Source organism: Limulus polyphemus, unplaced genomic scaffold, assembly GCF_000517525.1.
Source record: "Limulus polyphemus unplaced genomic scaffold, Limulus_polyphemus-2.1.2 Scaffold2007, whole genome shotgun sequence".
Taxonomy (NCBI): Eukaryota; Metazoa; Arthropoda; class Merostomata; order Xiphosura; family Limulidae; genus Limulus; species Limulus polyphemus.
In genome coordinates this window covers 62,333-89,856 of record NW_013667617.1, presented here as the reverse complement: position 1 = coordinate 89,856, position 27,524 = coordinate 62,333, and the positions used below count along the sequence as shown (strand labels likewise).

Sequence of the window (27,524 nt, the reverse complement as noted above, 5' to 3'; positions counted from 1 at the left end):
TCTGCCCACCACGAGTATCGAAACCCGGTTTCTAGTGTTGTAAGTCCGCAGACATACCACTGTGCCACTAGGGGGCTAAGATTTTGCCGTCGATAAATAAACTGAATATCCAGGACCATGAACGAACTTGAAACTTTTATTGATAAAGTAACTGAAGTTGTAAACGTACACTGAGTAGTAAATGCATAATGCTATAATTTTGTTTAACTAACTCTATAAAAACCTGATTGTAACAACGTATTCTTTCTGATTTTAGTTTTTAAATTAAGGTTGAAAAATATTATTTTCAAAACAATGCTAAAGAGGGCCATAACCATCGCCATATTGAACTATACGCATTTAAAAATAGTTCACGATGTATTCATAACACTTGATTTATATTTTGAGAGTTAGTGTTAAGTACTTGATATTTTGTCTAAAATTTTTCGGTATTAATAAATATCATGTATCTTCAATTTATTTTAATTTAGTTATTTGGTTCTTTGGTATTTAAGATACTACTCCGCAGAGCCTGTAAATGCAAAACATAGAAGTGAGTTGCTGTGATTCAGTAGGAATAAGTAATATTTAGTTTGGCTGTTGTCGTAGGTTCGGATAGTTCGGGTACCAAATCTGTCATCTGGGACTTTATCAACGGAGTTGTCTTTATTTTTTTTTAAGTTTTGGGAAAAGAAGAGGGATATATAAACATGACGGGAGACTGAAAAAATGTGAAAATAATGGCTTTGTCTGTGTTAGCACGTATGTTTATTTTTACAACTTCTAATGTTATAATATATTTAATTAAACTGAAAGTGAAGGGCCATAAATGTGAATATTAAATTTAAAATTTCATCATAATAATAATATATTGTAATACTAATAATTATTAGTATTAAATTACTTGTGCTAACTAATACAGTAATAGTAATATTGTAATAGGATAATACCATTCATAGTAATATAGTGTAATCGTTAGTAATAATAGTACTAAGTTAGTTTTGGGATGTTTTTTTTTCAATATTTTATTGTGTAGTGTAAATTATTTTAATTTTTTTAGGTGTAGCGCTAGCAGTAGCAGTGAGTAACAGAGTGATTAGCCTTTGGAACGGGCTGCCTTCGGATGTAGTGGATGCAGTAAATTTAACATAAATTTTAAGTCAAAGCTTGATAAATATTTGAATGATAAAGTCTGGGTTTGAGTTTTAAACATTTAGCTTAATGTATTGGATATGATGTCCTTGATGGACCAAAATGTCACTTGTTGTCCTCATGGTAACTATTTTGTAGTGTTAACAATTGAAACTTATATTGCATTTTATTGGGCTCTTTATTAGAATACCGTATAACCAATTTTAGGCATGTAGTGAAGGTTTAAAATAATTTCCCATTTACTATTCTTAATATGTTTATATGAGCTTGAATAACTTTTTCTGACAATAGCTTCCTATATGTGAGCTTTTTGACTAAACTCCAAAGTGCTATTTACTGCTGAGAAGTTCAGTTGTGTGAAATTTGAAAAAGAGAAGGGTGCACACACACTACATTTTAAAAATTAAAGTCCAGATTGTTAAGTTGTCTAACACTACAGAAAGGATAATTAACATGTTGGAAGAAAAGCAGAAACAGGCTGATACAATTAGAGGGGAACTTAGTAGAGCACATACCTCTGCCATGCAGCATTGATCATGTTCAGCCCTAAAAAAAAAAAAATGAACATCTGTCCATATGTCTGTCATTATCAAAGGACATGGACAATTTTTGGCAGGACAATGAGGAATAATATTCTACATATGTCCACCAAGTTTCATCAAAATCTGATAATTTTTGACTTAGTTATAGAGCAAAAATAATGTGAAGAATTGGTCTCCATGCTAACAGATAGGGATTTTTCGTGGCCTTGCCCCTCCAAAACCTAATCACTTCTAAGTTGTGTCATATTCCAAATGTATACCAACTTTTGGCCGAATCCATTCAGCCAATTTTGAGAAATCTTACTGACAAACACACACTTGAATTAAGAATCTTGACATGTGAAGTGTGGATTAAAGTTTTAAAGTATTGTAACTGTATTCTATTGAGTATTGATTGGTTAGAAGTTGGACCATGAGGTTTTTAAAGGTTTGGATGTGTACCTGCAGATAGTAATGTAATGGATCTCATTGAATGAAGTATTCCACAGCTTCAGTGGTTCATTATCTTGGCAGGTTCTTATAATAATAATAATATTAACTATACTGAAATTCATGATGTTAGAAAAACACATAGATTCAATAAGTCTTGATAGAAATGAATAAAAACCAGAGATATTTCGAAAGGTAGACATTTCTTCTTCAGGGGCAAACTAGACTGAAATTTTCACACACCACTATGAATTACTTATTTCATCTTTTTTGATTGTTACAATTTATTTTCATGTATGATAAGTTTCAAATTGTTATTGTTGTACAAATGATGTGATGTTATGAGAGGGAGTGCCATATGTTTTTCCAAAGGATTATTGAAAGTATCCAGTGGTATATTTTAAGTAATTGGTTTGATTATAGTGTTACAAAGATTTTCCAACAAAGTTTCTCTTTTATCTTGTGTTTGTGGTGTTTTTTTTTGTTTCTTCTCTGTGATCTTGTAAATGATTATTTTCAACAGTAGTACAAACTCCAGAGGAGTAAGAACAAGTATCCATTTATTTATAAACCGATGAACAGTATATACAAGCAGGCAAGGATTAAACTATAACTGGCTGCCAGTTTTCAGCTCTTATATAGGATTTTGACCCCTTGATCGTGCGATGTGCATACACTGTTAAAGCTACATTTCACCATTCTGAGTTGGGGTTTGTGCTTTAATGATTAATTTAAAAGAACATAGCTCTCTAAGTATAAGGGTAATGGGGCTGAATCCCCTATCACTGTATCAGGTTAAATTAGGAGCTGTGTGTCTGTGATTTCTAATTCTATGTGTACATTGGTTACTTCTCCAGAAGTGTTTCTTTAATCATCATAAATCATATAACCCATGACATCTGTAAATTAACAACTTTTACTTAAACAACCAGACTATTCTGGATCATTAAATCAAGCAGCATTACAGTACATATACATGTGGTTTACATGGCAAGATTTCACGAGTGTAGGTTTACTGTATCCTACATTATGGGAGTTATTACATTTAACCATGGGGACACTTACTGTTTAGTGGTTTTGTAGTTAGTTCATGGGTTTTGGAAAGTAGTGTAGCCAATCACACAGATCTTCCCTGTCACAATGAGGTGGCCTAGTGGTTAGGGTGCTCGACTCGCAATCTGAGGGTCGCGTGTTTGATTCCCCCGTCCCACTAACATGCTTGCCCTTTCAGCCGTGGGGGCATTATAATGTGACAGTCAATCTAACTATTTGTTTGTACAAGAGTTGGAAGTGGGTGGTATTGACTAGTAGGCTTCTCTCCAGTGAATTATTGCTAAATTAGGGATGGCTAGCCCAAATAGCCCTTGTGTAGCTTTGCGTGAAAGTTAAACCAAACTACAATGAGGTATAGGCATTTGAAAAATTTAATAGAAAATCTCACAATCAGGTGAGCTACTTTAACGTTTGCTTGAGTGTTAGAATTGGAAACATGAATATGAATATTTTTTTCCCTGTTGGTTATTAACTTGTAAAATAGTTTGCCAGATTATTCAGTGTGTGTGACTGTACTTTCAATTCCTTTAAATTTTGTTGGATACATTTGATTTTTTTTCTGTTTAGGTTGGATTTTCTTGTTTGGTGGCCTCAGTGGATTAACTGGTCTTCTGTCTCCTAGTCTATCCTTATATTTCTTATGTAATAGGTTTAATCTTTGAAAACCCATATGTATATTTGTTCTTTGACAATTAAGCAAACAAGATTGTAGGTCATATAAACATAAATATTAAGTACAAGTGAAAGGAGGTTGTCATTTAACTCTTATCAGATACAGGTTAGACATTATGTTCAATTTTGGTGACCTTTTTTTTTAAAAAGAATGTTGAATTTTGGGATAGGGCCCGTAGAAGAGTTACCAGGTATGGGTATCTTTTGTTGTGGTTTTGCTGGAGAGATGGAAGTTTTTAAGATTGTTTGAAGTTTGGAAATGGTAAATCCAGATAACATTTTCAAAATGTTTGCAGGCAGTAGCACTAAAAGGACATAAGTTTAAGATATGAAACATACCATGACCTATGGAAAAACAAGGGACCATTTGGTCCTTCAAGGTTGCCCTTGCATATCCACCCTTAAGAAAAGTAAGAATTCAAACCCACTCTTTGGATGTTAAAGCTGAGATACTTTTCTAATTGATTAGTTGGCTTTCAGTTGTCATAACACATTAGTAAAGCTATCACATTGAAAGTGTTTAAAAATGGTAATTTAGAGATCATGTTTGGATAAGATAAAAGCTTGGTGTAAGGTGGTAGTAGAAAATGTAATTGCCCTGATGGGAAGATACCTTCCTCCCCCCTTTGTTATCCTTTGTAAATGAAATTATTTTGATTAGTTAGAAACATATGGAATGATTTTGATGGTTTACAGCACTCCTACAGTTATTAAATCATTTTATGGATAAGCTTAGAAATTTTATAGATTCTAAAAGTCTTGGCTGTAAGTGATGAGATTTATCCAAAGGCTTTAAAGAGGTTAAGTTAGTAGTTGGTTTGGGCTTTAAATGAAATCTTTCAGAAGCCTTGATGATTGGATGGTAGCCAATATATTTTAAAAAGGAAGGGGGTATAGGAATGAATCAGGAAATTACAGACCATTTAGTCTGACTTGTTCATTGTCAGGATTACATAGAAAATCATCAACTTGTATTGATGATTCAGTATTGATTCATATTATTATATGAATTTGATTACAAATTTCCAGCATGGCCTTAAATGTTTTTTTTTTCATAAGTTTGTCAGAATTTTCTTTTGACCTTTTATGTATCTTAATGTGGGTGCCTATGTTAGTTTTGTCTATATAGGCTTCAAGAAAGCTTTCGATAAGGCTCCCAATAATAGGTTGATTACTAAGGTTCTTATAGAATTGAGGTAAAGTTCAAAAGGTGAATGAATGATTGGCTTGAAGGTAGAAAACAAAGGTTTGTGGTAGATGAGTGCAATTCTGATGGTGTAAAATGTGATTAGTGGAGTCACTCAAGGGTCTTTATGTTGTGGGACCTTTATTGTATATTTTCTATGTAAGTGACATGGACTTCTGCATAGAGAGTATGATTTGTAAGTTTTCTTTTGATACTGAACTGATGAGTAAGGTTAATTCTTTGGAAAAGGCTTCTTTAATGCAGAAGAGTTTTAACAACTTGCTGAGTGAGTTTTCTGGTGGCTCGGCAGTAAGTTCGAGTGCTTATAATGCTCAAATTCAGGGTTTGATCCCTGTGGTGACCACAACTTAGATGATCCATTGTGTAGCTGTGCTATAATAATAAATATTGTTTCCTGAGTGGTGTAATCTATGGAAAATTAGTTTCAAAATTGAAAATGTAAAGTGATACATTTAGGGTATGGAAAATTTAGAAAGACCCTGTTTTTTCTCTCTGTCTCTTAGAGAAATTATATTAGTGTTGTGAGGAGAGAGAAGGACTTTCGGGTGATGACTGAAAAAAATTTCTCAAGCCTTGGGCTGAATTTTTGAAAATGGTGAAAAAGCAGCTAAAGTTCTGAGATCTATTTATAAATATTTTAAGCTCAGGAGTGGGGAGATTATCGTCACTTTGTACACAACTATGTTAAGTTCTCATCCAAAGTTTTGGTCTCCTTAACACACAAAATATATTGATATACTTGAAACTTTTCAGTGATGGGCTACAAAATTATGATTCTGCATTTTAAATATTTGAGATATGAACAGATTTGAACTTGTTTCCTTTGCAGCATAGTAGAATTAGAAGTGACCAATTCAAATGTTTAAAAATCATTACAGGTTTGTATCATCTGCTCATGGGAGGTTTTTTTGGGCTGTTGTAAGGACAGATATTTAGGCAGAATCTTAAATATAAGAGTAAATAACAGTGGAAACCAAGATTCATGCTGGTTTCAGGTTAAATGATTTCTTCCATGTTAACTCTTGGAGTGGTATAACAGAAGTGGTGTGTGCTAGTCAGGAACATCTTCAAGTTTTTTGTTGGATAATTTTATTGATGTGAGACATTGTGTTGGACATATTTTTTTGTTGAGTAACCCTGATTGTATACATGACTTTCTATTGCTTCTTATGATCTTGTTTTGGTTTTAATATTTTATTTATTTATTTTTGTGGGTGGGTGAAGTGGCTCCTGTAAGCTGACTTCTTATCAACTCTTTCATATGCTATGTACACCACTTACTTTCTAGGTTTTAAAAAGTCACAGTTTAATCTAGGTATAGTTTTGTCAACACGTTACTAAGCCTACTATGTAGTTAACATGTGACTAATTTTCTTTTAATACTATTATATGTTGTTGTATTTTTTTCTGTAAAACAATTTTAATAACTTTTCAAGTGAAAAGAAAGCAATATTGTTGTTGTTAGTATATTTCATTAAATTGTTGTTAACTCACTAGACACTTTTTTTCTCTCCATCAAAATAAACTTGAAGCATCTAATCTAAAAAAAATGTATTTTAATGGTTGCAGCTTTCTTATTTTAGAAACTTTGTTTTTCAGCCTCACAAACAATATATTGGTGTTGCTTCATCTGATATGATAAATAATAAACCGAGAAATATTTCTCTGAATGGAAATGATACTGAAACGTCAAAGGCAGAACATGTGGTCACAACATCTGAAGATTTGACAAAACAAGCATGTTCTTCTCGGTATTCCATGTCCTATAGTGGAAAGTCAAATATTCCATCAAGTATCAAACCATCTCTTGGTATCCAGGATGTTAACAAGTCTTCCCAGCAGCATTTAGGACAGCGTTCCAGCCAACGACTTACCTATCAGGATGTAAGTGTTTCTAAAGTTGAAAAGCACTTAAGTGATAGAAGTAGTGGAGAGTTAAAGGTTAGATCTGTGCAAAAGCATCTGAGTGCATCAGAACCAATCAATGCAGCAGATAAAAGGAACAAGAGTGGCATATCTCATGCTGCTTCTTACTTGTCTGGGTCTGTACGACGAGTGCAGTTCAGAACAGATCGAACTTCTTTGGGCCTTACGAAACAAAACTCTTCTAAACTAGCTGTAAGCAAAGATTTAAGGGAATTGCCTTCTCCTGATGAAACTCCAGAGTTGGCTTTTCCAAGCAAATCTCCTCCTCCTTTCAAGACTAGTCAAAAACTTGGAATGGCTGGAACGAGGCATCAGTCAACAAATGTTAAAAACGGTGACTTACGTCAAGAAGATGCTGAGAATAAAGAAGACTCATTGGATGAGAATGGACATGTTAATAAAACAAATAGTCGGCCCTTGATTTCACGATTTTCTTTCACTAAGACTGTTAGTAGAAAACCTATTGCAGAAGAGTTTTTACCCCCTAGTAAAACAGATTTGTCATCAGAGTCATGTTCTGATTTTCTTGATTCTTTTTACCCAAGTACTGTCTGTGATAATTCAGGAAACGAAAATAGGAATGTTGCAGTCAATGGTTTGCAAACTACAATTTTATCTTCTAATTTTGACAAAGCAAACTTTAAAGAAAATCAGAACTTGGTTAAGATACCCGAGGAAGGCTACAACATATGTCAGTCAAGCAATACATTTGTTGAAAATCCCAGTCATTTCTCAGTTTCAGTTACGGAATCAAGCACTAATCTAAAAGATGAAGCAGAAGTTGTTTTTGAAAACAAAGTTCATCAGGTTGATCCTGGAACTAACAAGGGGGAAGATAATTCTTCAGAGCTCCCTCTAGAGGAAGATGAAGCAGTGAAAGCCAGAGATACATCCCCGGATGGACGTTTTCTTAAGTTTGAGGAGGAGATTGGACGTGGATCGTTCAAAACTGTATATAAAGGATTAGATACAGCCACAGGAGTTGCTGTCGCCTGGTGCGAATTTCAGGTTAGTGAACTTACTTTTTGTTAGAGGTTTTAGATCCTGGTGATTGAGAATTGTTTATATGCTGTATTCTAACCAAGAGGTCTAGTTTTTATCATTCAAACATTTTACTGTTTCCTTTCTTAAACCAAGTTTTTGTGCCTGGAGCAGTTTTACTTTGAAATGGCATGATTTCTGTTGGTGCAAGTTAATCACAATTCTGAATTGTGTAATTATTTATTAGTCGTTATGCCTTACATGGATTCTATCACCTTTAATTTCTTCTGTGAATCATAAAACTGCAAGTAAATCGTTTGAAATGATAATTTGCCCCAGTTGTATCTTCAGTATATTAGCTGGTTCTTTTGATTATGCAAAGAATTAGGCTTGTTGTTCTCAACAGATTTAATTTGTATACTGAATTTTTTTAACTTCCTATAAATAAAAGTATGAACTGGAATACAAACACATGGGTAAGTTATTGATGATGATATTTGAGCACTCTGGTGGCTCGATGGTAAGTTTTGGGGATTATGATGTTACAAATTGTTTCAGTATCAACGATTGGCCTAGTACTAGATAGTACATTTTGTTTAACTTTATACTTAGCAACAAACAAACCCTTTATTTGATATTCAAATGGCAAGTTTAATAGAATTTTCAGATTAAGACTTTAGTGTAATCAAATATAAGTTACAATTTGCTTCTTGAATTTGAGTACACTTATGTTCTGTTTAAGCCACACTAATTTTAAGTAAAAAACATAAAACCGTATTTAATTTGCCTTACGAGTCTTTAGCATTAGGATACATCTTTTTTCTATATAGAATTGTAGCAGAAGGAAGCCAATAAGTTAGGTATGTTATTTTCAAGTGACTTTTAAAAAAAAAATGCATTCAAGTCACATTTCACGGTCTATTTGTCATTATATTTGTAGCATCTAACTTCAGGGAAAATACTGTTTTTAAACCTGTTTTATTTTTGATTAAAATATACAGTTATTTTGCTTTTTATTACATTGATTTTCAGTACTGGAAATTACTTTTTGTAGAAACTTACTTACATATTTTTCTTTAATAAGTTAAAATTTGACATCCACAATTAATGTATTTGTTGCCTAAACAAATATTTGAATGTCAGTCATTTAATGCAGTTAAAATGTGTTTTGAGATGATTGTTTTTTGCTGGTAAATATGTACATGCCTATAAATTCTGATACAAAAAAAAAGAAAGTTGTAGTGATCAAGACACAACCTAAAATATGTAAAATGATTTCATCCTAAGTTTATGGATATAATTATACCCAAGATAAGTAAGTTTGTTCCTGATAATGATCAAATGTTGGAAAAGATAATTAGGCAATATTATTGAATTAGGAAAGTAAGGCACATTGAAAATATATTGAACCAGATAAAAAAAAATAAATGTTATAATAACTTACCTAGGGGTTCTTGCCTCACCTTTGAAGATTTAACACCCACTGTCTAGCTTACTTTATTTCTTCAGGCAAAATTTAGTTTGCCAAGACTTTGTGCTTTTCATTACAGGGGACTAACAGTGATTACATCTTGTGGAATCATGTTCTAACATGATTACAGTTTTAAAAAGAATCTCACATTTTTGATTAAAGCCATTCATGATGTTTTTTACAACACACTTCAGACTTCATGAAACAAATTAGTTGTTTTTATGATTAAGGGGGTGTAATGGTTTTTTTTTTTACAGTTTCTCTTTATGAATAATGGGACTGGATATATTAACTTGTCATTATTATATTAACTTCTATTACTCCATCTTGGAAAAAAATTTAAAGTTAAAACATTGACATAGAATATTATGCTAATGGTACATGTAGGGGAGTTATCTAACTCGCTATTGTTATAATGTTTTCTAAATTTATTATTATTTTTGTTTTCTTCCCCATTTCATTCATACAAGATTTTTTCATTGTGCATATTTAGTGTCCTGATTTAAATTCATTAAGAAGTAAGAGGTGCAGATGACAGGCAATTAATCTATATGATCAGTTACCTATTAGACTTAATTACATCTATTAATTTAATGTAAAAACAATCAATCAGTTATGATTAAGTTGATTAATATCATGAAAATAATCAGATAATCGAAATTAGTGTTTACCATTATTACTGTTTTCAATTATTCCAATTATCTAAGTAATTGAAATATTGCCATTATGATTTCTCATTATTATTTGTGATTAATTCAGTGTTGTTCAGTTTAATCAGTTAGTGTCACAACTCATGAAAATAAAATAATTATAATTAGTGTTTCCCAGTATTACAGTCCAAGTCTCGTGAGAATAATTGATTAGTTGAATATAAATGATTAATGTGCCCCAAAATTAATCAGTTATTAAATTCGATTAATCGTCCAGCTCTACTAAAATTAATTAAAATGAAGTTTTCACGAGACCTCTGCACATCTGCATCTTCATAATGCATTACGACTAAATGTTTTAAACACAGCATGTGTAATGTATAGCAGTCAAGACACACAGCATGTGTAATGTATAGCAGTCAAGTCAGTTTCAGGTTTAGGTCAAAAGGTGTTGTAGCTCTGTAAATAGAACTCAAAAACAATTGTACATGTTTAGAAATACAAACATGTACACGTATATCGTTTTATACCAGTCTTGTACAAAGTACAGTTTGTGTAGTGACATCATTGCATAATTTAAGTAAGTGATTTTGGTTTGTTTTGCTTACCATACTCAAATGTTCGGGTTACAGTGATTGTACTGGCTGAAACAATTAGACTTAAGTGGGATAAAGCCCACTAGATAGCTTGAACACTTACGTTAAACATTTAAAAACTGATTGTTCTGGAAAATGTTGTACTCTGCAGCTAATGGTCCTGAAATGTACCTCTTGCTTCTAGAGTAACACTTGTAGCATGTGAAGAACAGAGAGAACTTACTTATCAATGTAACTAAGATATTTATTTTATAACATTCTGGTTTAATCATCGTTAGAATGTACAAAAGCATGGTATACAGGTTTTGTTTCACATACCAACAAGGATATGATTATTGGTGAGGAAGCAGATCATTGGTATTAAACCATATGGCTTTGAACCTCAAAAACAAAATTAACATTTTGAATCACTGATAATTGTTCTGAACTTTCCTTCCAACAGCTGTTCATCCAGGTTTATCTTTGATTCCAACAACTATCCATCCAGGTTTAACTTTGATTCCAACAGCTATCCATCCAGGTTTATCTTTGATTCCAACAGCTATCCATCCAGGTATAACTTTGATTCCAACAGCTATCCATCCAGGTTTATCTTTGATTCCAACAGCTATCCATCCAGGTATAACTTTGATTCCAACAGCTATCCATCCAGGTCTATCTTTGATTCCAACAGCTGTCCATCCAGGTTTATCTTTGATTCCAACAGCTATCCATCCAGGTATAACTTTGATTCCAACAGCTATCCATCCAGGTCTATCTTTGATTCCAACAGCTGTCCATCCAGGTTTATCTTTGATTCCAACAGCTTTTCATCCAGGTATAACTTTGATTCCAACAGCTTTTCATCCAGGTATAACTTTGATTCCAACAGCTTTCCATCCAGGTATAACTTTGATACCAGTAGTTTTACACTCAGGTTTATATATCAAAAAAAAAAACTTTCAAGCCATTATTTGAAGTAAACCCTAAAGTTTATACACTAAGCACTTGGCAGTGGTTGCCCAACATTTGATATATACATACCAGTTGTGCAGCATAACATCAAGTAGGTATAAGCGTGGAATGAAACAAAATAAACACTAGTGAAGAAAGAGAGCAGACAGAGCTTTAAGTGCGCGTCAGTAGAGTAATATAGATACAAAGAATGAGCAAAATTATATTCAACGTACTGACTCTGAAGTGCAATACATTTTGTCACCAATAAAATCCTACAATAAATATTACTTTTTGGTATATCCCAGCTCTAATTAATACATTAATATTTTAAGCAGATTAAAAAGGAAACAAGATCAGATCATCAACACACGAAACTGAGCCGAGTTTCACAGTCATGCAAGCCACTAATAGCTCGTCACACATTTTTTGAGCTCATTATTATACTAGGAAACAGAGCCCCTTGAACACTTTGATCAGAAGAAGAAGGGCACTTGAGAAACATGTCAATGATGGTGTGACGATGTACTTTAATGCAACTTTTCCCAAACTTTTGTCATCCACGATCCTCTTTAATAAATATCGTTTTGTTGCTCCTCCACCTTTAAATGAGCGAAAGAGTGGTTTAAGTGAGAAGATATGATACACGAATACACATTAAAATACCGTATGTGTTATAGTAATTACTTATTATTTTAATTAACAAAAAATATATTAAAATACATAATTTTGCATTATTCCACGACTGATGCTATCCTTAATTGGCCTTCCCCCACCAATAGATCATAGCCCTCGTGTAGATTTGCGCAAAATTCAACAACCAAACAAATGTAACAGCAGTTAAATAAGGGAACGTAAACTTTAACAACTGCTAATTGTTCTGATACATAGCAAATTGTTTATTTCTTAAAAGCAACATTTCGAGAAAAAAAAAAAGTGTAGTTATGTTATTTACATTCACTCGGAAGCGTGAATAAATTTGGAACTATTCGCCATAATAAAAGAGTTTTGTTAGTAGGATTTCTGAAGTGATTAAAAAAAAGAAATCCTTAAATAATGATAGTAATAAAACATATGCCGTATGAATTAACCTTTGTTACACAATGCATACCTTTTTGTCACCCCCCCCCCCCCCCCCACGTGGCGTAGCGGTATGTCTACGGACTTGTACTGCTAAAAACCGGGTTTCGATACTCGTGGTGGGCAGAGCACATATAGCCCTTTGTGTAGCTTTGTGCTTAATAATAAACAATAACCACTGGTATTAGTGTTTGATCGTAACGAATAAAGTCAGTTACCAGTTCATGATGTGTTTTAGATATAGACTCTGTTATGGAGAAATATTCTCACATTTTAGAAGAAACTGTTTTTGGTACAGCGAAATAATTGCCATTTTAATTAACGCCAATAGTTACTAGTCTCCATCTGTGATAGGCCTAGCATAGCCAGGTGTTTAGGGCGCTCGACTCGCAACATGCGAGTTCGATCCCCGTCCCACCAAACATGCTCACCTTTTCAGCCGTGGGAACGTTATAATGTGAGGGCCAATCCTACTGTTCTTTGGTTAATGAGTAGCTCAAGATTTGGCGGTGGGTGGTGATGATTAGTTGCCTTCCCTCTAGTCTTTCACTGCTAAATTAAGGACGGCTAGTGCAGATATCACTCGTGAAGCGCAATATTCAAAACAAACAAACAAACTATCTTTGACGACTGCTTTGATGACGTCAGTTAAACGATGGGGTGTTGTTAAGAATAGCTTATTCCGAGAAGGCTGTGAAAACGGAAACAAAGTATCCTATCAAAATCTTCCACAGTGCGGTAATCGGAGAATGACCAACCAGAGAATGGGCACGTTATTTGGGTGACCTAATCAATATCGTATGACCTCATAAACCAATTACATATTTATTAAAAGGTTTCGGACAATTTGTTCCTTTTTCGTTTCCTAAATTCCTTTCATTTTTTTCTCCCCCGATTTAAAACCTTGACATTAAAATATTGATTTCATAAAGCGATTTATTTAACTATCCTATTTTTAATACTATGGTCAAGAACCTGTAAAGGAGAGGTAACATGAAAGAGGGGTCAAAACGTCAGAAAAATAATCAAAAGCTAGGGAAATTTAGCACCCCCCCCCCCCTATTCTTCAGATCCTGGACGCACTTATATACTATGTATATAATTTTTGTTATTTTATCTGATGGTATTTATGTAATTAACTGGATGAAGACGGGCTAATATTGTTGCCATTTTTGGGGCTGTTAAATGGCATGAAAAACATGTTTCACTGGTTGCAATATTGCCAGGCTCACGCAATTATGAATACGTCATGCATATCATTCATTAAATTAGCGAACTGAACATGAAAGTTTCTAAACGTGCGTTTTCCAATCATATTTTGTTTTGGGCAGTAAAAGTAAAGAAAAGAAATAGCCGAATTATTTTTTTAAACTTTCAACCTCTATTTTTATGTATATAATTAAATTCTTCCTTATTAATACAATAAGGCTAAGACGATAATATTACGTCAAGGTCTCCTGTACCAAAATATCCAAGTTTATTACTAATAACGCACGTGACAGCGGATCGTTTACGTATAGGCCAGGTGTAGATAGCCCTCCAGTAGCTTTGCGCGAAATTACAAACCACTCCGCTTCAAGACAGACAACTTCCCCAGGAGTAGAACATTCAAGGGGCTCTTAGAGGCTGATGTCCTCTATATCTATTTTGTTTGGAGGGGAGTGTACTATGTCCCTAATTTTTGTGAAATTACTATAAAATATTTCTACGTTCGACGCTCTAGTTTTTTACTGCTAAATTAGGGACGGCTAGCGCAGATAGCCCTCGTGTAGCTTTGCGCGAAATTCAAAACAAACTTCGCCAGTCACTGATATGAATATTAGGTTTTACAATATTTTAGGTTTGTATGTGATCCTGTGTGCTAACTTCTTACTCAGGTTTTATATGAGTTAAATCAAATATTCTCTATAAATACCTGATGTACTTGTGCAGGGTCCCCGAAAACGTTGTTTCAAGAGTAAATAAAACCAAAATTTAGAGTAACATATAATGTATTCAAACGTCTACATTATAACTCATTTAGCTTGTTTGATTATTATACAGTTACCCTCTGTATATCAAAACACGTTTTGATTTTGTTGCGGTTTAGATTATAGATACTAGAATGTGCAATAAAGATTAACTGGTACTTGTTACTGTAAAAACGTCAGAACACCACTGGTCCTGTTAGGCCTAGTTGATTATTCAGGAGGCGTATCCGTTGAACGAAAAATTGTCAGTCACGTCTTTCTCGTTTGGTTCAAATCCAACATAAATTAATAATGATTACTATGTATAAGTATTTTTCTGTATAAGATATTATAACGCTTGAATTTTTCACTATATTGGGACACGGGATAGGATAAAATAATAACAATAAAAATACGTCAGAAATGAACTGTAATATACAATTTAAAATAATATATTTGAATATACGCGAACGACTTCTGTAATTTGTTAGATTGAAGAATGTACAGGGCTCGTCCAAAAAAGTTTAGGGATTCAAAATTGCAACAATCAACAACAACATTTGTTGGAATAGTTTGTGTTTAGTATTTATGAAACTGTAGCTCAATAAGATTTCTTGTAACCATGAGGTATGAAAATTAATATCCGGTAGATGTCCACCACGAACTGCTACACACTGGTGAGTTAACTTTAAGGATGACACCTTCCACTGCAGAGGTCAAAGTTTCACTCGTAAGGGCATTAATTTCTGTCTTTATGTTATCTTTCAAACCTTGTAGTAGTCCTTGGCTTTGTTGATGTGCGCTCTAAGGATTAAGTCACCCCACAAAAGGAAGCCAGCTGCTGACGAATTCGGGGGTCGCGGAAGCCAGTTTCTGTCCCCATTACGAGAAATTACATGTTTGAGAACAGTTCACGCAACACTGTCATTGTTTCTCGTGCCGTATGTTTACCTTGTTGAGACCACAATTTCCGTTGATGACATGTTCAGAAGGTAACACCAAGTCCTGGATGGCATGCTCTTTGAGCAACAATGATGGAGCAATTAATTTTGAAATAGAGCTCACAATAAGAGCAAGCTGTTGGATTGTCCGCCTGTTTATCGTAAAAACTCGAACCCTTAATCTTAATTCGGAAATCAACAGACCATGATTTTCACCAATGCATTTGAAAATCTAACTATATAAAATCCCTACACTTCTTTTGGTGGACTGTGTATGAATAAATTAACGTAAACAGGGACTTAAATATTATATAGAATATTGTATATTCAATTCTATTTTCGGCCTAAAGAAGATTAAAATAGGATTGAGTCGTAGTAAACCTTACACAGCTACAGTATAACGTAACATAAAAAGCCAGTGGATTTTACCATAGCGACGTCGTTTAATACTCTTTTTTTTTCATTCATTATTTCTGTATGCCAAGCCTACTATCACGTTCTATTATTTATAAGTCTATTTTTAACACAGCTCGATTGTGATACATTAAGATTTAATTAATTTGGGATGCACTAGTCACCGCCAGGGGTTTATTGTAGTTAATTACCCTATTTCCGCATACTTTTGATTTCGGTGTACGTAGTCTTATGGTGATCATGTTATAGAAGTATTGTGAACGAATGTGTTAGCAGTAGATACCAGAAAAGCGAAAGAAGAAGCTGGAACAAAATTGACCTTGAATTTTTCTGTTCTATTGATTACCTGCAACCTTGTGTAGACGTGTGCTGCAAGCTCTGGAAAATGTCGTCAATATATATACACACGTGCATACAATCAGGGTTTTAAATATTTTAAAAGGGCCCCCGAATTTTAATATTCTCAACATATTTGACTTCAGTTTCTGCATACGCAAAAGAGTATAGACGTCTCAGTGCTAAACCGAGAGGTATGGCGTTTAAAACAGATTGGGTTATGCTGAGGCAAAAGTAAAGCCAAGGAAGTTAATATAGTACCAAAGTGACTCCATGCGGGACGTCAACGGTATGATTTCATGAGCCAAAAATATTTTGCAGGCGTTCGTTGACGTACGCGGCGAACTGATTGATCAGGATAATATGCGTCAGATATGTTTCAACACCCCTGGCGGCAGAATTAAAAAACTCCGTGGTAATCCCGTGCAGATTCCCAAACATTTTGGAAGCCTTTATGCAACATTAGTATTAAATTGTATCAGAAACAAATGGTAACATTAAATCTTCCACCATAGGATTTGGTATTCTGATGTATTTTCATAAATACACATGCTAAATTAAACTCATTATTATAGAAATAACTTTGTGTAAATGCATGTATATCAAAGAATTTTATTAGTTTTTTTTGTGTGTGTGAAACATGGTATCGGAAGAAGAAACACGAATAATGGATGGTTAGAAAATTTAACGATTTTTATTAACTTGACAATACATATCAATTATTGATAAAGTCCTGAAATAGTTATTACTCAATTACCGGTAACACCTAGTAAGAAAAAATAAAACTAAAAAATTTTGTTTCCCGCTAAAGCTGTTGCATGGTAATAATAAGAGATTCTATTTTAAAAGAAACCATTGCTAGTGAAAAAATGAAGGGGGCGTTTCTTGTCGTGATTGAAGTGATAGTAAAGTTATCGTGACTGAACATGGACAAAAAGATGCTATTTTTTCATTCAAAAACAGTGCCGTTTTTCAAGACTCGGTATGATAGTGTATAACAGTATTTTAAATTTTCTAAATTTTTCAACATGGAATAAAAAATAAATAAAAATAAAGTGTATGTGATAAGTCACCAGTTTATAGACATGAGTCACATCGACGTGTAAGGAGAGTTGTAAGTTAGGCTTGGAATGTAGCGTGTTTCCATGAAAGCGTCGAGCTATTCATTAGGTCTGGCCTTCTAAAGTTTTGTCTGGGACTGCAGGGACTAGACCTTGCCACAGGGAAATTTAGCACAAATCGTAGAAGAACAGGTTCGTTTCGCATGAAGTGATTTTCTGTGTACACGCTAAACACTTTAGTGAACGTTGCTCCCACATTCTTTGACGAAGCTGTGGAACCAGAAGTGCTTTAGGGCACAGACTTTTAGTCGACTCTAAATTTTATACGTTGCATACTTGGAAGTTGTTGTCCAGCGTTTGAGTACATACATACTACTTGTGCAAAGTCACAACAACTAGGCATAGTAATAAACACCAGTAAAAAGAGAGAACATGCATGTGAATATAGTATTGTAAAAAATGGTAGGTGAAGCAAATTTACATCATTTGGCTGCAGTCATAACAATTCTGACAGTGTGGTTATATTACTGTATATTTTATAACGTATAACTGTTTAATCAATAAAAAGATACATGTTACTTGGTAGAAATTGGGACTCATGTCCACATGTTTAGGTCAGATAATGATCAATGTTATTACATTGTTCTACACAGATACAGAAGTGTGTTAAAATATTAACCTTGAGTTTGTCCTACACAGGTATTTGTTAAAAGTAATCTTGTGAACCCAGAATCGGTCCTATCAAGGTATTTTATAAAAGTAATCTCATCCCCTGTGTTGATCCTACCAAGGTATTTGTTAAAAGTATTCTTGTCATTCCTGAGTTGGTCCTACCAAGGTATTTGTTAAAAGTATTCTTGGCAACCCTGAGTTGGTCCTCCCAAGGTATTTGTTAAAAGTATTCTTGTCAACCCCGAGTTGGTCCTACCAAGGTATTTGTTAAAAGTAATCTTGTCAACCCAGAGTTGATCCTGTCAAGGTATTTGTTGAAGGTAATTTCCTCAACCCTGAGTTGGTCCTTCCAAGGTTTTGTTAAAAGTAATCTTGTCAACCCCAAGTTGATACTGTCAAGGTATTTGTTGAAAGTAATTTCCTCAACCCTGAGTTGGTCCTACCCAAAATATTTGTTAAAGTAATCTTGTCAACCTTGAGTTGGTCTTTCCAAGGTTTTGTTAAAAGTAATCTTGTCAACCACGAGTTGGTCCTACCAAGGTATTTGTTAAAAGTAATCTTGTCAACCCTGAGTTATCCTGTCAAGGTATTTGTTAAAGTAATCTTGTCAACCTTGAGTTGGTCTTTTCAAGGTTTTGTTAAAAGTAATCTTGTCAACCATGAGTTGATCCTACCAAGGTATTTGTTAAAAGTAATCTTGTCAACCCCAAGTTGACACTGTCAAGGTATTTGTTAAAAGTAATCTTGTCAACCCCAAGTTGACACTGTCAAGGTATTTGTTAAAAGTAATTTCCTCAACCTTGAGTTGGTCCTACCCAAAGTATTTGTTAAATTAATCTTGTCAACCCTGAGTTGGTCCTACCAAGGTTTGTTAAAAGTAATCTTGTCAACCCTGAGTTGGTCCTACCAATGTTTGTTAAAGTAATCTTGTCAACCCCTAGTTGGTCCTACCAAGGTTTGTTAAAAGTAATCTTGTCAACCCCAAGTTGATACTGTCAAGGTATTTGTTAAAAGTAATTTCCTCAACCCTGAGTTGGTCCTACCCAAAGTATTTGTTAAATTAATCTTGTCAGCCCTGAGTTGGTCCTACCAAGGTTTGTTAAAAGTAATCTCATCAACTTTATCTTACCTTTCTTCTCTTAAAAGAGAAGTTAGAAAAGATAATTTTAATTTATTCCCAATAAGAAAATCCTCCTATCCCCAGAATCCTTCTAATAACTTTCCCCTGATCACTTTCAAATAAGTCAGCATTCTTTTTAAATGAGACCAAAACTGTGCACAGTATTCCAAGTGAGACTTAACTGGTGACTTGTATAGAGATAATTGTTTCTTTTGACTTGTAATTAACGTGTGTATAAACATACCGTAATATTCTATTAGTCTGCCACTAGAGGCATAGCACTGCATGAGTGACTTATCCACACAATGTCAAGATCCTTTTTCTCAATCATACTATTGAGTGGTCTTCCATTTGTATTAAACATGTGATCCAAATTATAACCCAGTTTCATTAATTGAACTTACCAAAGTTAAAGGTCATTTGTAAATTACTTGTCCTACTAACCAGTTGCTCCAAGCTGTTCTATAGTACCTCAGTGTCTTCAGTACAAGTAAAGATGCCTAAGGGTTTAGTGTCATTCTCATACAATACTAATTATGACACTTTTACTATCATTCAGGTAAATAAGAAAAAAAGACCAAAGCACTGACTCCTTATATATTCCACTGGTAACAAGGGCCCATTATGATTGAACTCTTTTAATAACTGTTTTTTGTTTACCTCCATCCTCTGATCATCCTGTAATACAAGCTATTAGTCTTTTCATAACCTCCAATGATGTGATTTTTCTTAGCTAAACTTTTATGTGACACCTTATCAAAACTTTTCAAACATTGAAATATGTCAAGTTTACATCATTTCTATTATTCAGATAATATGAACATCCTTAAAAAATAATATTTTAGCAAGGGCATATTTCCCTTTAGTGAATCCATGTTGATTTTGTGGATGGGAGGATTTATATCTCTCTTTTATGTCTCTCTTGAGAAAAGAGAAGTAAGAAGTGATCTTATCAAAGTTTACAAAATTATTAAAGGCTGATCTTTTGTCATGTGATGTTCTGAAGATGAAAGACCATAATATATAAATTTAAGATTTTTATGTATGTTTTGCTAGATAATTTTGCAAAGCTTTTTTTCATCAGACTGTGTAGAATATCATCCCACTACAGAAGTAACATTAACTGGTCTGTAATTTCTAGGACATCTATAATTACTCCCTTTAAAAATAAGAGTAACATTAGCAATTCTCCAATCCTCAGGCACCTGCCCACTGTCTGTTGACCTACTAAAAATGAAAGAGAGAGGCCTGAATACCTGACATTTGACCTACTTACGTTATAGTCTTGGGAAGAAAAAAAAACACTGTCTTGTCCTGGTGCTTTATCTACTTTTAATTTCTGTGTTTCTACTTACCACTTACTGCATGATTTGTGTCTATCAGAGAATGCTTAGGGTCAGAAATGTTGCTAGCATTCTCAGTTGTCAAATTTAAAAGTTTAGTAATCTTACAGTCATCAACAAAAACTATGCCATTAGCATCATTTAGGTGCCCAATATGAGAGTTTAAACCTCTTAAGCTTGCTACATTTATCCTTGATTTTCTACTTCATGGCTTGAGTAAACCATTTAGGTTTGATCTTCCCCATCTTTTCCTATTTTTTAAGAACATTCCTTTCTTGAATATAAAGCATTTTTAAAAATTTCCAAATTTTTTCTACAACACATTTTATCTCATTATCCCAATTCACTAACAATTAATCTTGTTTCTTGGTCTCAAAATTGGCTTTCTAAAGATTACGAACTAAATTATAATTTCGTTTTATGTCAACATCAAACCTAGATAAACACTAGTTACTCTTCCTCAAATATTTCCCCACTTCATCTCTTGCAACCAGATCCTCTTTAATGGTTGACAATAAATCGAACATCACACCCACTCTGACCATTTGGTATAGAAAACCCTCTTGTACCACTTCAAGAAATCTCTCTCCCTCACTACTTGACTCCATACGATCCCAATCAATGTGTCTAAAATTAGTCTCCCAAAGTTATTGCAACAGTATCCTTATTTCTAACAATTCCTCATTGACTTTGTCTGTCTGATCACGTGGCCTACAACAATTGCCAGAACTTTTTACCTTTTAAACCTGATTGTAACCCATATTGATACAACCTATTGACTACCATTCTCCATGTCTTTATTTTAGAGAGCCCCCTCCCTTTGTTTTTAAGTATGTCACTGTTAAATAAGTCAGATCTGTTTGACTGGAAGTGTATTTGCTTTTTGATTCTGTAATCATCTGACAGCTTTGCGGTGGATAACAATCTAAATGAATGTCTGGTTACGGTGTCATGCAACTCTAACTTCCAGGTTTGAAATTCCCAGCACGGCCCAAGTCTATGATCTAGTTGAATTTCGTCACTCAATTTATATTAAGTTTAACAATAAGGATGAGTCATGTTTATCTAAACCTAACAAGCATTTACGTACTCAAATATAATATGAGGATTTTCATTATAAAAAATAAATAAAAGATGTTTTAATTAGATGCAGTAAAACCAACTAATAGCTGCGTATATTATGGAAATTCAGAATTAAATGAACACTGTAGTGTTAATCATCTGTGTATGTGTGAGTCGAGTGTAGTCTTATAGTTATCGTGCTCGGAATCTGAATCCAACAGTTCATGGTTTGCATTGTTGCAAAAACACGCTCTGTATTTTGGAGCTGTGTGTACGTTATAAGAGTGAGAGTCAAATCCCGCTATTTAATTACAGAAGCCTAAAACTTGGCGATGGGTGCTATTGATTAGCTGTCTTCTCTTTAGTCTGTCAGCTCAAAATTGGATGAGGTTGTGGACTGACTGTGCTTGAAGTTTCTGAAGCTGTTTAATGAGTTCTATGTAATGTTTGTACAGCATTGTAGGATATTGTTTGAAATCCTCAGTAATAGAAAATAATTCTAAGTGAAATCTTGCAAGTTTTATACTTTTATCCCAATTTATTTCATTTCCACGTCTTATACAAGAAGTGTGGGTTGGTCCTGTGGTGGAGCTTTTGATTTCGGAGCTGGTGAGCCAAATTTGAATCCATGCAATACCCTCCCCCGTATACATACACAGACACACGCACTTTAAGCTGTGGGTGCTTTATAAGAGTGACAGTCGGTCCCTTAGCACGCTGCTGACTGACTGGCTGTCTGTCCCTCTGGTTAAAAGTTCAAAATTAGGAATGGCAGCAGATAGCTTTAGTAACTTTGCCATAGATACAAAATGTACATTTTAACACAAACTTGTAATGTTTTTGTTTTTTTTATAAAAAAACCTTTGCAACATTGAGTTAAAGCTTTGTACCAGAAGCCATTTTTTTCATGTTAAATATCCGCTTCTTCAGTAGTTTTTTATATGTTGCTTCCATGTTTGAGCCCTACCACTTTAAAACCATATTAAGGTAATCGACGTTTGAGCAGCAAAGTTTTAGGGCCACGTGATAGTTCATTGTATAGAGGTTGAGAACATTATATTTAGACGAGTTTGAGGCCTTATCACGTCATTAAAGTCCATGTTGCTACTTCCAGTCATGATTTGTCTGCCGATTGTGCATCTTTACAGTAGCCCTGCAGCGTAGTTTCCGTTGCGAAAGACTTCATAGTAAGGTTGTTATTTTCAAAGCACAACACTCTTCCATGAGGATGACGTTTTTTTCCAGCACCTATTTCAACACAGAAATCCATAGATGCTGCATTCGGCAATTTCAAACAGTGTGTTCTTATATGGAATAGCATGGATACCCGTTTCATTCTCAAGCTGCTTGAGGTATGAGATGGTTGAATATGAGATATGACTGGAAGCCTTATCTTGGTGAACCCATAGCTTCGTTTCTGTATAAAACCGGTAACGTGGTATAAATGGTCCAAAATATTGGTCTGATAGTAAGCAAAGTTTACCTTGACCTGATCCCTAACTTGTCCCTGATGTAGTATCTAGCTGTGGCCATGAATCCCTTCTAAAAGGTATTGCTACGTGCTGTCTATCACAGATTTGAATTTTTTTGACCCATTGACCGGTGGAAAATGGCAGGAGACTTGTTAAAGTTACCAAGCTCTACACACGCTTCGTCGAGTGTCACCACGTGCTGCCATTCCCCCAGCTAGGGACCTCTGGTCTTCCTTTCTTGGAAATGTCGTATAAGCAACTTGTGTCGCTTTTCTAGAGGGAGATAATTTTTGATTATATAAGCTCGAATGTATCTTTCTCTGTGGGCCTGTTCATTATGCATGGCCACATCTTTAAAGCTCCAAACTTCGGCTAGGGATACAACTTTGCATGAGAAGTAACATGGTCTACGTGGCCGCGGCTTCAGAGACCACAGATTGAGGCCAAAGTGATCAATATTGCAATTTTTTGGCAAACATGAGGACCAATTGATTTCACATTGAAAAGGGCGGATTTTTTTTGATAACGTGTAATCAAGAGCGCAATTATTTACGTTTCTTCTCTGTGTGAGGACTTCTTTTAATCATTCTATCCATGATTAATCCTGTGTTAAAACGATTTAAAAGCTTCGTGGAGCCTTCATTTGTGCTCTTTCTTCTATACATACATGCCTACTCTCTAACTCCCCTGTACTGAAAAAGGCTGGTGCTTTCTCTTGAACATGCGCGCACACTCCCTCAACTAAATAGGCTTGCTTCAGCCATATCTTTTGCTTTGCTTGCTTGTACTCGCAAGAATCAGCTATACGATGACTTTACAAAAATGTTTGGTATCGGCAAATTTTCATTTATGTTGTTTTGCAACGAGAACAGAATAAATCAATTGTTCATTAAATTGAACGATAATAAAGTCAGAACACGCTGCAAGTGACATCTGACCACACAGCAGAAATCAGGACGCCAAAAGGTGGGGAATTCTATTTTGGAAATTTGAAATGTCATGCAAAGCACATGTAAGAAGCAGGAGCAATGTACCCAGTTTTGCTTTGATTGAAATAGCTTTGGCAAATTTTTATTTTTTCGCACATTTTAATTTTTATTAATTTTAATCAAAACATTTAGTTAGGTAAATAAATAATTTTGATTTTTTGTGTGCAAAAACCAACAATTAATATGGTTAATTTAATCAAAACTACTCAGTATATTTAAAGCCATTTTCATCCGAGAAATGCTGGGTACTCTGCTAGTGTTGGGTACTGTTGCTTGGGAAACGTGGAGTATGACTTGTTGCAGGTCTCATTATGGATGGTCTTGGCGCCAGAAGATTTTTTGTTTTTCAGTACCATTAAGTACAAGGGATGTCCCCGTCTTGGAAATTCTAGATTCTGAGTGTGTGTATATTTTGTGTCCGAAAGGGCTATCACATACCTTTCCCAAAATCAGCCAATTATCGGTGGCATCACACTACTCGGGCTACTTTATATTGATTGTAGTTGTCCCGTGACTTGATGATTTACATATTAAAATTGTTTAATATAACGCACTCAACCCCCTGTAGTATAAGGTAATCAGACTTGGCTGTGGCTCATGCGCTTTGAAAGTCAATTAACTCCTAAAGTTTCGGTTTTGATGGACTGTTCATATCATGATGATGACATGTTTTTTTTCACACATTCATTCAATTCAATTTGAAACGTAACGGTAAGAAACATGAATAGTTTCTTCATGTGCATCCATTCTGTTTAAATTCAAAACAGGAAGTTTACATTGTTTGGCCGATCAGCTCACTCTGAAATGAACGGTATATGGCAATGCAAATTACCACTTTTTTTTGGGGGGGGGGTGTTTCTGTTTCAGATCCTTCACCCCTTCACGAAATAATTGAAGGCCTACTGTAATGGTTGAGTTATTGGAGTGTATGTCAGGTTTTAAAGTTCTATACATTTAATTTACTCAATCTTTACATTAGCTGAGTATGCTCAAGATAAGTTAAGCCTAACGTTGAATTTTATTTAATCTTTTTAGGGTATGTTTTTGGAGGAAATCTTGTAATTGTTGTCTTATTGAGGCCTTCAGTGCAGGTTACTGATTGTTTAAATATTGTTTCTGTCGTATGTTTTGTGAGCTCAAGTTGTTAACATCTGAAGGTTCTTTGATGATTGGATGTTTGCGCGGTTGTTGAACTGGACGCAGCAGCTCAAAATTGCATGGTTTGGTTGGCATTTAAATTTTATAATCAGTAACTAAATGAATTTTTTTAAGTTACAAAACCGGACCCTGTTTCTAGAGTGAGGTAGATATTACTCATAACTTTAGTTTTGTTATCCCTCATTTTGATATCCAAAAAAAGAAGGAAAAAAAAAAACATGACTTATGTGACTTTTGTTTCATTTTTCGTGAGAATTAACTTAAATCTTATTGGTTAGATTTCTTGCCAATGTTAAAATAATTTATTATACGTACATATGAACTGGGTCACCGAAGATATTTTATGGACAGGTTGATGAAATCGTGACTGAGGATAGGATATTACATCGTGTTATATCTGTGTAGCAACAACCAGGAAGCTTTAAAGATCTCTGATACAGTTTATTTATTTACTGCAATCTAGTCCTGAACTGACAGGTTCAGTTCTACAAATAAGGAATTCAAGTTTTATAAGTGTTGTTGAACGCCAAAAAAATAAGAACCCAAGATAAGCAGTATTTCAGGTTAGTTGTGGATGGGTTAGTGTAGACTAAAGTTTAGTCATTTTATGCTTTTGTTTCACAAGATATAAACGTGTAGTTGATGTAGATATAAACGTGTAGTTGATGTAAAGATTAACTTGCTTGAAGTTCCCCCTTTTTTATTTTCGATGACGGAGTAAAGAACGAATATCAGCTGTTTGTGCGCTTTTAGACTCCGAGGGAAAATGGTAATTCTAAGAAGATTAACATAGATCAAGAACTATTTTCTCAAGTATTGATCTTTGCAGAATATGATATTATAAAGAAAAAATAAGACATCCCTCAAAACGTACTTAGCAATATACCTTAAAATTTATATTAAAAAACATTATATCTCACAGACTGAATATCTTGGATTATATTTCACAGACTGAATATCTTGGATTATGTCTGACAGACTGAATATCTCTAATGCTTTTGGGTATTATGGTCGCAGACATTTTTACTGTAGAATACCATTTATACCTCTGTTGGTATAATTTTACAGTTTTGCTGGCGCAGTGGTGTATTTATTAGCGCGTATATCCTTAATAAACATGTATTTTTACACACACACATATATAAAATACATTTTTAACCTTTGACATGACACTGACATTATTCGTTTCGTAACATTCAGAATGTACAGTGCATATTCTGTATTGAATGTTATATTTGATATTTAAAAACAACTAGCGTAAAACGTTAAAATAACCTATGATGTGCTGTATTGTTATATACTTAAAAGATTGACTTTTACATGATCTAATGTTACTTAAGTAGTTATAAAAGACTTAAAAAACAGACCACTTGAATGAATCTAATGGAAAGTCGAGAATGAGAGGCACTCATAACTCGGTCTTGTTAGAGAAACACTTGTATGAATCTAATGGAAAGTCGAGAATGAGAGGCACTCATAACTCGGTCTTGTTAGAGAAATACTTGTATGAATCTAATGGAAAGTCAGGAATGAGAGACACTCGTAACATAGTCTTGTTAGGGAAACACTTGTATGAATCTAATGGAAAGTCGAGAATGAGAGGCACTCATAACGCGGTCTTATTAGGGAAACTCCTGTAAAGGAAATTTTGTACTTTTTCGTCGTTGGCCCAGTGGTAGAACACTGGATTTGGGGGCTGACAAGCCTGGTGCGAGGCCACACCAATATTCCCCGAACTTTAAGCTGTGGGTGCGTTAAAACAGTGGCAGTCACTCCATTAGCATGAATGGTGGTGTTAGGGCGCTGCTTACTGCCTGCCTTCCCTCTTGTCAGTAGTTCACAAAATTAAGATGGCGGCAGATAGTCTTAGCAGCTTTGCCATCGATACAAAGTACAAACTCTTCCAAACACGATAAACCTACCATGGTAACTTCACTGCTGAACGATCGGGAATTTCCCATGAACAAAATGTATTAGTTCTTAACATGTCGCCGTTCGCAGCGCCTCACCTCGCATTTTCGGCGCCACGCCGAATACAATGTATTCCATGGAATACAATGTATTCCAATTATTTAAGGTTGTGTTAAACTAGAACTACCAAAGATCAATATGTTTATACATAAATTTAGTCAAACCGTATAGTTCAAAAGACCTCCCATTTTTGGGACCTTCTCGTGGCCCTTTTCGAAAATTTTTTCTCTTGGTTATATTCCATGTGTGTGTGTGTTTGGGGGGGGGGGGGGGCAGGGGCTTTAAATCAAAAATTTTAACCCCTTTTCCAAAAAAATTGGGGGGGGGGGGGGGCAGGGGCTTTAAATCAAAAATTTTAACCCCTT

At 34.5% G+C, this 27,524-nt stretch overlaps 1 protein-coding gene across 2 annotated transcripts in view; it reads left to right on the top strand.

The window, feature by feature from the left end:
* Positions 1-473: 473 nt before the first annotated feature.
* LOC106465637 (serine/threonine-protein kinase EDR1-like) overlaps positions 474-27,524 on the top strand; it is a 51,089-nt gene continuing 24,038 nt past the window's right edge. Inside the window, exons 1-2 of one of the 2 annotated variants that reach the window (XM_013925872.2) lie at positions 474-532; positions 6,634-7,968. In XM_013925872.2, the coding sequence (XP_013781326.1) occupies positions 518-532; positions 6,634-7,968 (1,350 nt within the window). In that variant the 5' untranslated portion in view covers positions 474-517. The other variant, XM_022393577.1, reaches the window with a different exon arrangement.